This window comes from Taudactylus pleione, unplaced genomic scaffold, assembly GCF_031769625.1.
Source record: "Taudactylus pleione unplaced genomic scaffold, aTauple2 ptg000311l, whole genome shotgun sequence".
In the NCBI taxonomy this organism is placed as follows: domain Eukaryota; kingdom Metazoa; phylum Chordata; class Amphibia; order Anura; family Myobatrachidae; genus Taudactylus; species Taudactylus pleione.
In genome coordinates, this window is record NW_028284712.1 from 1,691,294 (window position 1) to 1,703,560 (window position 12,267).

General features: G+C 49.7%; 1 protein-coding gene across 2 annotated transcripts in view; it reads right to left on the reverse strand.

Moving 5' to 3' along the window:
* Positions 1-2,552: 2,552 nt before the first annotated feature.
* LOC148511344 (tubulin polyglutamylase complex subunit 2-like) overlaps positions 2,553-12,267 on the reverse strand; it is a 42,044-nt gene continuing 32,329 nt past the window's right edge. For both annotated transcript variants that reach the window (XM_088442411.1, XM_088442413.1), the window contains exons 6-8: positions 10,680-10,784; positions 6,797-6,960; positions 2,553-2,927 (exon numbers count right to left, since the gene is read on the reverse strand). In XM_088442411.1, coding sequence (XP_088298537.1) covers positions 2,706-2,927; positions 6,797-6,960; positions 10,680-10,784 — 491 coding nt within the window. In that variant the 3' untranslated portion in view covers positions 2,553-2,705. The remainder of the gene's footprint in view (positions 2,928-6,796; positions 6,961-10,679; positions 10,785-12,267) is intronic.

Sequence of the window (12,267 nt, forward strand, 5' to 3'; positions counted from 1 at the left end):
CTCCACGCTCCCTCCTCGCCATCTACCCCATCTGTCTGTCTGTCTGCCCCTCCCATTTAGAATGTAAGCTCTCACAGGCAGGGCCCTCTTTCCTCACGTGCTTCTCCTTTTCCCTTACTTATACTATTATGCTCCCTACAACGGCACCTAACCTTTGGCTGCTGCCAGCCTGCTGCTTATCTGAGTGTTACAATCACAGATGCGCTGCGGGACCCTTGTGTAGCCATACAAATACAGAATAATAATATTATCTCCGATATTATATTATATTCTGCGCTGCAGCCTTTTCATTGATTTGTGCATATAGAGCTGGTTTTGTAGGGACTGAAAATGTAAATTCTCACAGAAATTCTGGATCGTGCAGAGAACAAACTAGTTCAAACCTTTCCAAAACCTTAGAGATTTTTAGATCGCTCGCAGTGCCCCCTGATTGACCAGCTGCGCCTGTTTGGGGGCTGGAACAGTTTTCGAGGCGCGCGGAGACCGGTGTCTGGGTATTACCATGCAGCATCACTGGCCACGGCGGCGAGAATTTTACAGTCAGTGACAAAAGAGTTTACAGAAAAATAATCTGATTAGAAAAATCCAAACGCGCCTAAATATACACAGAGTAATGGCATTAAGAGACAGGAAGAATCTTAGTGAGACCGCATTGCCTTTCCGCCTAGCGTAGGCTTGATGTCTGTGAACCAGAGGTCAGGTATTACTGTAGGATGGGTGAATAGATGCAGATTTCAGCTCTTCATGGTCACTTTTCTTTCACCGCGAGAGAACCGCTGTCCCCGCCCAAATATTATAGAGAGGACTAGTGCTGTATATGATAGGGCTAAAGCCACGGGGGGGATGGAATCGTACTGTATAAATATATATGAGTCAGGAACTTATATCTGCAATCAATCCACTGATGCACTCACAATAAGGCCGGCCTATTATCATAGGGGAGATAACATATTCCTAGGTACACTACTAATCTCATTTACACAAACACGTGTCCACACCTAGAAACAAAAGCAAAGACTCCCACACAAACAGCCGACACCAACAACCCGGCTTTTTAAGGCCGAAGTTATCAGCAATATTAGTAGTGTAACAGTCTGCAGACACTGAATACAGATCATTACTGTCTCGCCGACTGATGGTGTATGACAGTAGCTACACTGATGTTATATGGTGTCTTCATCCTAACTAACAAAGCTATGGGCCTGATTCAGAGCCGGACGCTATTTGCGCTCGCTCGTTCAGGAAAAAGGGGTGGCTATTCAAATGAACCGTTCGCTCTTTGCGGTCTGTTCACGCCTCTAGGTCTGAACGAGCGAACAAAACATGCGGTCGTTTTTTGGAAAACTACGCCCCCTGGCCGCTCGCATCTTACGTCATGTCCGCTATTTATTAGATTAATCGAGTACATCGACCAGCGTATGAACTGCTCGCTATTCTTGTGGTTGGTTTTTCCTACCGCAATCTTGCGAGCAGTTCTGACTATAAAATAACCCAGTGACGTGGTCAATGACGCTGCTGTATTAATTATGCACACCCTTAAAACACCCGTTTTGACCTTTAAGCACGCCTGCGTTCGGATCTCCACTCCCCGTTTTCAAGCACCTTCCCGTTACCACCCACATACGCCTCCTCCTGTCACTCAAAATAGCAGGCAGTTGCTATTTAGCGAACAAACGATTTTCAGCCGCACTGACTGGTTCGCGCATGCGTATTACGATCCGTACGCATGCGCAGTTGGGCAAACATCGCTCAGAACGAATCAGGCCCTATATCCCAACTTAACCAGACAGTATTTGTGTTTAGTTTAAGTATTACCAGGCCCTTATAAAGCGCGCACATAGGGCCTGATGCAGACCCGCTCGCAAGCGCTATGTGCTCGCAAGCAGGTCGATGGTGGGGCATTGCGCACGCGCAAGCCCCGGAACGAGAGAGAAATTCTCTCGCTCCGGGTCTCGCTACAAATGGGGCGGCTGTTGATGTTGATCGACAGCTCGTCCCGTTTTGTAGGCGGGGTGGGGGGGTGGCTGGACAAACGGAGACGTTCCTGAAGGAACGCCTGCCGTTTGGGGGCGGCCCTACTGACATCACGAGTGATGTCAGTGGTGAGCTTCCGGCTCTATTAGAGCCGAAAGCTCACTGGGACTTGCGGCAGACGAGACCCTACCACAAGGGTCTCGTCGCAAGCCCGATGGTCGCGACCATCACCTGGCCGCTCGCTAAAGCTGTGGGTCGTCACCCACAGCTTAGCGAGCGGCCAGGAGGCTGCGTTTTTTAAAACAAAGCGGCCGCCCTGGTTCAGAGTGAGCGCTCGCTTTTTGCGAGCGGCTCTGAATCAGGCCCATAATCCGAAGCGTTTTACAGTGTATATTTGACCATTCACATCAGTCCCTGCTCCAGTGGGGCTTACAATCTATATGCCCTACCACATGTGCACACACACTAGGGTTATTTATTATTATTATTATCATCAAGTGCCAATTACTCTACCAATATATTTTTGGGTTGTGGCAATAAACCAGAGTCCCCGGAGGAAACCCACGCAAGCACGGGGAGAATATGCAAACTCTACACAGTTTAATATGAACAAGCATAAATTAACAACGAGCCATTTACATTTACATTACAGCCAGCAGTCATGTCCGCACATAGGTGCATAAATACGTTTATATACAGAAGCACTCCTGTAAGCTAGGAGCAGGGAATGTTCATTTCCGGGGCACGACACTAGATGGCGCTGTGTTTTTGGAGGACGTGAGGGCGGCTCTCTGGTAGCCACCTGGGGGCGCTGGCAGCTTCTTCTTGGTAACTGGGGTTCTGTTCTTGCTCTTGAAAATTTTGTTTGGATCCAACTTATTGATGAAACAATCGGGTTCCTCGGCCAGCTGAGAGGGGTTGAAGGTGATGGGATTGTACATGTTCATCCATTGCTGCCATAGAGAGACAGACACATGGGAATATACTTACTGGGTTTATGCCATTTCACAATAAAAACAAACATTATTATTACATTTCTAAGCGAAAAGGTTACTGAATTTTTACTACTACCATAGCACCTCTAAGGTATCTCATCTCCAGACAAGAATCTCTCTTGAGACTTCAGTCACTGCTGATATCCCAAAACATAGGGGGTCATTTAGACACACTCGCGAGCGGCAGTCCACTCGCAAGTGGGTCGATGGTCCCCACTGCGTATGCGCACGACGGAGGGAGCTCCGTCGTGCGCATGCGCGAGACCCGGCGAGCGAAGGACTTTCCATCGCTCGGGGTCACGCACCAAAGGGGGCGTGCTGTCGATGTTGATTGACAGCACGCCCCCTTTGGTAGGCGTTCCGGGGGTGTGCCTGCCAGACGGAGGCGTTCCTATGGGAACGCCTACTGTCTGAAGCCGGCCCCACTGACATCACTAGTGATGTCAGTGGGAGTGATTTTGGCTCTGATAGAGCCAAAATCACTCCTGGCCTTGCGGTTGAGAAACCCGACCACAGGGTTTCTCTCGCAAGTCCGATGGTCGCAATGGTCAAGACCATCGCGACCATCTTGTTGGACGCTCGTATATGCTGTGGGTGGTGACCCACAGCTATACGAGCGTCCACGAGGACGCTCCATTTTAATGGAGGTGGGCCCTGATTCAGAGCGTGCGCTCTGGTCAGAGCGTCCGGCTCTGAATCAGGGCCATAATTCACTATATGAATGAAGTTTTATACATACGGGCTAGGCCTGGGCAAAAAAGGAGATTACACCTATCCCAGCTCTATTCACTCTGGGCCTGATTCAGAGGCGCTCGCTATTTGTGAGCGCTCGCTCTGAATCTGGCGGATTTTTTTTTTAAATTCGCCTCCAGGCCGCTCGCATAGCTGTGGGTGACCACCCACAGCTTTTGCGAGCGGTTTGGTGATGGTCGCGATTATCGCGACCATCGGGCTTGCTACCAGACCCTGCTCTTAGGGTCTCATCTGCCGCAAGCCCCAGTGAGCTTCCTGCTCTAATAGATCAGGAAGTTCACTACTGACATCACGAATTATGTCAGTAGGGCCTCCCACAAACGGCAGGTATTCCTTCGGGAACGCCTCCGTTTGACCAGCCACCCCCCCACCCCGCCTACAAAGTAGGGCGAGCTGTTGATCAACATCGACGGCCGCCCCGTTTTGTAGTGAGCCTCGGAGCGAGTGAAGTTCTCGCTCGCGCGTGCGCACTGGCCGACCATTGACCCGCTTGGGAGTGAAAATTGGGGGGGGGGGGTCAAGTCTTCTCTCCATCCCCAGAAGGAACGTAGTAGTGTACAAATGTGTCCTGGCTCATCTAGTCTCAATACGCCATGCAGCGCAAATATGCCCGGCGTGAGTGAGCCATTACTCTACTAGCGGCAGGCGTCTCTTTTGCCGAAAATGTGTGTAAGTAGCAATGTGATGTGGCTAGGACGCACAGGCAGACGGTGCGGATTAGTTTGATATGTGACACTTGTATATCTGTATGCGCCAGACTGTAAACGGAGCATGGCGTGGAAAAATCTGCGGCCGCTGCATCGTAGTACTCTGTATACTGCTTCCGACACTCAGTCGCACGCAGATATACAATTGTCACTTACCGAATTAATCAGCGACGTCTCCTGGTGCGTCCCAGCCACATCGCATTTCAACTTAGACACATTTTTTGTCATAAAAAGATGCAAGAAAGACGCCTGGCGCTACAAAGTCTCACGAGACCGGGTGCGCCAAAAGGTGCTGTTTGGTGCGACTGCAGCAAAGACGAGTGAGGACACATCTGTAACTTCATGTTTTAAAATATTTCTATAGACCCTTTCCTTGCCCCATTGTGCTCTTCTACCATCAGAAATGACATGAAAATCCTCTTACATTACACTTAGGACTGAGAGTCCCGGTGAGGAGGCAGATTCATACGTACTCACCTTTACAATCTACCCTGCCATCCGCGATTCTCTTCTCTCATACTACCTGCTGAAACGATGGCGACTGCAGAAGCATCGGCAGAGGTACGTACAGAATGGCTGGTAGCACGTACACACGTCCAGGTTTGCCCAGCACTGTACCATCGCATCGCAGACATTTAGGGCTTCCATAAAACCAGATCAGCAGATGCGACAGGTTTTTTTGCCATAAAACACGATCGTCGGTGCGTACACACGTATAATATCTCACCAAGAGGTTGCGAATCTTATGATCTGCCAGACTATTGCACAGGTGTGTGCCCGGCTTTACATGAAGTGCGCCACACCTACAGATTACAGCTAGGGGGTAAATTTACTAAAATTAGAGTTTTTAGAAGTGAGTTTTTAAAAGTGATCTTGCCCATAGCAACCAATCAGATTCTAGCTATTACCGTCTAGAAGGTGCTAGTTAAATGTTAAGTAGAATCTGATTGGTTGCACATCACTTTTAAAACTCTCTTCTAAAAACTCTCACTTTAGTAAATATACCCCCTAGTATACACAATTGCTGTGTTACCAGCCACTGAAGTCTGGCGTAGCAATGTACCAATTTCCTCTATTATATTACCATCAGTACTAATAAGTAACTATAACAACCTAACAACATCACCAACTCACGCAGCTCACCAGCGGTCAGCCCAAGTTCAGATGCATTTGGGTGAGAGGGCCTGATTCAGATTTGGGAATTGAGGGCCTGAGTCAGAGCTGGACGCTCTTTCAGAGTGCTCGCTCTGAATCAGTGTCCGCCTATTGTATTTTTAGAGCGGCCTCCTGGCCGCTCGCATAGCTGTGAGTGACCACCCACAGCTATAGCAAGCAGCCAGGAAGATGGTCGCGATGGTCAAGACCATCACGACCATCGGGCTTGCGACGAGACCCTTGTGGTAGGGTCTCGTTGCCACAAGCCCTGAAGTGCTTTTGGCTCTATCAGAGCCGAGAGCACTCCCACTGACATTACTTGTGATGTCAGTGGGGCCGGCCCCAGATGGTAGGCGTTCCCATGGGAACGCCTCCATCTGGCCAACCACGCCCCCGGCACGCCCACCAAAGGGGGCGTGCTGTCACTCAACATCGACAGCATGCCCCCTTTGTAGCGAGACCCGGAGCGACGGTTTGCGCAAGACGGTGCAGCCTCCGTCGGGCGTATGCGCACTGGTCCAACATCGACCCGCTTGCGAACGCTCACGAGCGGGTCTCAATCAGACCCAGAGTGAGAAATAGCAAGTAACTGTGCATCTTGGTAACACCATGCAGCACTGCAGGGAGGGGGGGGGGATTAGGTTTGGGAGGGGTATGTCCAAACTGTACTCTTAATTTCAGTGTAAGAATAAAGCTGTCCAGCATTTGTGGGCTGCATGCAGAAGCAGCCAGTATTTGCCCTGCATGTACAAAAAAACATTTTTGTATTTGCGTTCCTTGCAGTGCAGCATGGTCTGTCCAGGTGCTCAGTTTCTTGCTCTTTCTTACTCTATTCCCAAAGTGAATCAGGCCCAGAGAACCCTCTGTCATCACATGACAGCCGGAGACACACGGACTACCTGTACATAATGTGGGAAGAGTTAGAACAAGCTGTAGCCAATCAGTATTTCAGCTTCCCATCCGTCTGCACAAAGGGTTGGAGTAACACAGACCAACATGTAGCTAATGTGATCTATAGGATCAGTGTCACTGATGGGTATCTATAGGACACAAGGTTAATAATACTCTCTGTTATCAATCATCGCTCTTCATTTTACTACAACGTTATTTACTTGTATAACACACAAACGGCAGTCACCAGAATACATCCATAAAGTGGTCAGTGACCGATATTGTTAGGGGATGGCAGACATATGGGTTCTGGCTGCTGACCTTGGCCTGTGGGCTGAGCCCGTAGCTGGTGAAGGCATACTGCCACTGTGGGAGGCCGCGGTGACACAGGAGCAGCCGGTAATACGCCGTGAATGTGTCCGTAAGGAAGTGCCAGTAGAGTGCCCGGTCCAGAAACCAAATGGTCGGGTCCGGTGCCGTCTCTCCTGAGGGGGGGGGAGAAGAACAGGATTGGTCAATGGCTTCTGATCCTTGTACCCCCAAAATAGCAGCTAACGTTCTTACTGAATCAAGGTTAAAGTTGTCACTGGACCCTAAGGGTTCCCAATCCTCATCACAATCCTGTATAACCCCCGCATTGCCCACATGGGCATTAGTCCTCCAGCTGCTGAAGACTATAGAGAGCACACTGTCATATAGAGAGTACACTGTCATATAGAGAGCACACTGCCATATAGAGAGCACACTGTCATATAGAGAGCACACTGTCATATAGAGAGCACACTATCATATAGAGAGCACACTGCCATTTAAAGAGCACACTATCATATAGAGAGCACACTGTCATATAGAGAGCACACTGCCATATAGAGAGCACACTGTCATATAGAGAGCACACTGTCATATAGAGAGCACACTGTCATATAGAGAGCACACTGCCATATAGAGAGCACACTGCCATATAGAGAGCACACTGCCATATAGAGAACACACTGTCATATAGAGAGCACACTGTCATATAGAGAGCACACTATCATATAGAGAGCACACTATCATATAGAGAGCACACTGCCATTTAAAGAGCACACTATCATATAGAGAGCACACTGTCATATAGAGAGCACACTGCCATATAGAAAGCACACTCTCATACAGAGAGTACACTGCCATATAGAGAGCACACTCTCATACAGAGAGCACACTGTCATATAGAGAGCACACTCTCATACAGAGAGCACACTGCCATATAGAGAGCACACTCTCATACAGAGAGCACACTGCGATATAGAGAGCACACCGTCATACAGAGAGCACACTATCATATAGAGAGCACACCGTCATATAGAAAGCACACTGTCATATAGAGAGCATACTGTCATACAGAGAGCACACCGTCATACAGAGAGCACACTGTCATATAGAGAGCACACCGTCATACAGAGAGCACACCGTAATACAGAGAGCACACTGTCATATAGAAAGCACACTATCATATAGAAAGCACACTGTCATATAGAGAGCACACCGTCATACAGAGAGCACACCGTCATACAGAGAGCACACCGTCATACAGAGAGCACACTATCATATAGAAAGCACACTGTCATATAGAGAGCACACCGTCATACAGAGAGCACACCGTCATACAGAGAGCACGCTATCATATAGAAAGCACACTGTCATATAGAGAGCACACTGTCATATAGAAAGCACACTGTCATATAGAGAGCACACTGTCATATAGAAAGCACACTGTCATATAGAGAGCACACTGTCACTGCATCGTTACAACTGGAGTAACTCCCGATAGAACCTGACTGGATGGCGGCAACGTTGGGGGTTCCAAGCAGAAGCTAAAGGTTATCCCAAAACCATAAACACTGCGAAAGTCCCATGCCCATAAGCTCTCACATGATTGCATACATACCTTACTGATTAGATGAAGGAAATAGGACAGGTCTTATTCCATACATAAACTCTGTAACAATGTCTCATTCCTGTATCACCTGTGATCAGACATTATACCTTCAACTTTCCAGACTATACCACTATTTGAAAGAGGGGACTCTCCGGGTCTCTCCCCATTACTGGGCTATCAAGGCGACATTAACCTCTCAGCCCCATCACAGGATAGAAATGGTCACTGGTCCCTTGCTAAGTGACTTTTGGATATTTCCTTTCTCCCTGGAACCCAGGGCCTGATTCAGACCCGGTCGCAAGCTCTGAGCGCTCGCAACTGGGTCGATGGTGGCCCAGAGCGCATGCGCACGACGGAGCCGGCTCCGTCGTGCGCATGCGAAGACCCGGATAGCGACGGGCAATCGTTGCTCCGGGTCTCACAACAAAGGGGGCGAGCTGTCGATGGTGAGTGACAGCTCGCCCCCTTTGGTGGGCGGGCCGGTGGCGTGACCGTCCAAACGTAAGCGTTCCCGAAGGAACGCCTACCGTTTGGGGGCGGCCCCACTGACACTGACTGATGTCAGTGGGAGAGCTTCCGGCTCTATGAGAGTCAAAAGCTCTCTGGGGCTTGCGGCCACGAGACCCTACCACAAGGGTCTCGTCGCAAGCCCGATGGTCGTGACCATCACGACCATCATCATGGCCGCTCGCTATAGCTGTGGGTGGTCACCCACAGTTATGCGAGCGGCCAGGAGGCCGTTCTACAAAAAAAAAAAAACTCTGTCAGAGCGTCCGGCTCTGAATCAGGGCCCCAGTGTACTGCGAACCTGAACGGAACATGCCTGGCGCAAATCAGGGGGTAAATCTGCAGGGTAAGTCCAGCTCGCCCACAGCAGTTAAGGGTCAGATAGCAGCAGTTAAGCAGCTATCTGATAGGTGGTTTTCTGAATGGGCAAAAGCGATCATCAGCCAATCAGTAGCTTGGGTTCTTTTCACACCTGGGATCCTAGCAGGATACCTCTAATCCTCAATAGTCTAACAGCCTGGCCCGGTGGCTTGTATCCGCTAATGGTGGAGTAACCTATCTCTGACCTACCACACAGGAGAGTAGTAACGAGTAATCGGGGTGTTCCCAGAGGGGTAAAATCCTGTCACCCAGAGATTAGTGAGAGAATCCTGCTCCCTGGAACGCTGAAGATCAGATCTCTCCAATATTTCTATTATTTCTTAATTGAGGATGTGATTGTAATGTGACTACTGAGGAAGACTCTATTATAACTGGGCTCTAAGAGGTCACTCTTCTGGACACATCAGTCTGGCGTCCCATTAATGTGCATGTTATAGACCGCAGGACACGAGCGGTTTGGCCTCCGTTCACAGCAGCACAATCCCAGCTTCCGGACGGTGCATTAATAGAACGTAGTACTGACGCTTGTCCGCATCATCCTTATAGCTACAATGAGCACAGGCCCTCATTCAGAGCCGCTCGTAAGCGGCCGCTCGTTCGCTATGAGCGATGTTCGCACAACTGCGCATGCGTACGGATTGTAATACGCATGCACGAACCAGTCAGTGCGGCCGAAAATCGTTTGTTCGCTATATAGCGAATGCCTGCTATTTTGAGTGACAGGAGGAGGCGTATGTGGGTGGTAACAGGAGAAGGCGCTTGAAAACGGGGAGTGGAGATCAGAACGCAGGCGTGCTTAAAGGTCAAAACGGGCGTTTTAAGGGTGTGCATAATTAATACAGCAGCGTCATTGACCACGTCACTGGGTTATTTTATAGCCAGAACTGCTCGCAAGATTGCGGTAGGAAAAACCAACCACAAGAATAGCGAGCAGTTCATACGCTGTTCAATGTACTCGATTAATCTAATAAATAGCGGACATGATGTATGATGCGAGCAGCCAGGGGGTGTTTTTTTTAAATTTACGACCGCAAGTTTTGTTCGCTCGTTCAGACATAGAGGCGTGAACAGACCGCAAAAAGCGAACGGTTCATTTGAATAGCCACCCCTTTTTTCTGAACGAGCGAGCGCAAATAACGTCCGGCTCTGAATCAGGCCCACAGATCACAGAGAGAAAACACACTGCTCACTAATGATTACCATGGGGCAGGCAGCACAATTACATATTCTGTGGCTCGTTATCCATCTATGTCACTCACAGCGGTCACCGGAAAACAGACAACGTGAAAATCTGGAGTAACACTCAGACGCTGCCATCTAAGTGACGGTGATCTCTGCGGGCGACATGTTCAGTTTTGAGCAGACCAGAAAAATATATGAAACAATTCTTCAACTAACCTGGTTTTGAGGACTTGTACACCAGACACACTCTCCCCTCTCCGTTACATGGGTCCAGCTCAAAGATCGTGTTCCGAGAATCAAAATGTGGATGCTCCGAGCAGCCTTAAACAATACATCTCAGGTAAGCCAAGAAAAGCCAACTCATCTCACACCTCTGCTTTATACTGTATATAAAACACTAATCGAAATAAAATGATGATTAAAAAAAATGGAATTCTTATTTTTTTAGATCAAATGTTATAGAAGAAGATAAAACATAAAATCCAGAAGGATAAAGACGGCGATACCGGGTAATAGTCCTAATATAAGGGAGCGCAGCGCCTAATACTAATGACTGGATCATTATTGATAATAGTAGAAAAACTAGACAGGAGCTGATCGGTTCATTCCTTTGTCTGCTGTCAGATTCCGCTGTAAATCAGAAGTAACCCTTATGTTTGTGGCCATGTCAGACACTTCAGACGGGAAGCAGTCAGGAAGCAGACGGACGCAATCCTGACCGCCGGCTAATCCCGGCAAGGTACAAATGACAGGCGTGGAAATCCCGACGCCAGTCATTTTACCTATGTCGGGAGCCTGGCGTCCGACCGAAGGTAAGCCGGGCGCGGAAAAGGTGGGGGGGGGTTTAGGTTTAGGGCTCCCAGGGGGGACTTGGGGTTAGGAACTACCCCCGGGAGGGTTAGGTTTAGGCTAGGGAAAAGGGGTGTTAGGGTTAGGCACCCATGGGGGCAGGTTAGGGTTGGCACCCTCCCCCGGGAGACTTAGGTTTAGGCACTTAGAGGGGGATTAGGGTTAGGCACTGGGGGGGGAGGATAGGGTTAGGCACCCCTAAGGGAGGGTTAGGGTTGGGGGGGGGGGGGGGGGGGGAGATTAGCGGTACTTACCTTTAGCAGCAGTCGGGATCTTCACCCCTGCCGGGCATGCGCTGTCGGGATTGGAACCGCCGGCCATGCGGCCGGTGGTAATACATGGAATGGGTATGAAATACCGCCAGCCGCATGGCCGGCGGTTCGATTCCCGTCAGCGGCAGCCCGACAGGAGCAGAGTGCGACACAGCGGAAGCCCGACATCGCTGGAAATCCCGATTGTGGATAGGTAAGTATCCACTAACCTAACCCCCCTAACCCTCCTTAGGGGTGCCTAACCCTAACTTCCCCCCCAAGTGCCTAACCCTAACCACCCCCTTCCACGCTGCCTAAACCTAAGTCCCCCGGGGGGGTGCCTAACCCTAAGTCCCCCCCTGGGGTGCCGAACCCTAACCCTCCCTCCCCCTAGCCTAACCCTAGCCCTCCCAGTGGGGTGCCTAACCCTAAGTCCCCCCCGGGAGCCCTAAATATATAGGCAGTCAGCTTCCCGATTGCTTCCCGTAATACATACCAAACCGTAGGATAAGCCGATGTGTGGCCAGCATGGCCGTTAGTGATTAGGACAGGTGAGCAGAGATAAGGAGATCCTGGTCACCTTTGCAGAACCTATTGTACAAGTGGGTGATGAGCTGAAAGGCGTATATACTGTACATAGCTATAGTGCTGCATTCATTGCGTAGTACGCACCCTGCAGCGTCCTCTGTAGTATAATAAAATTG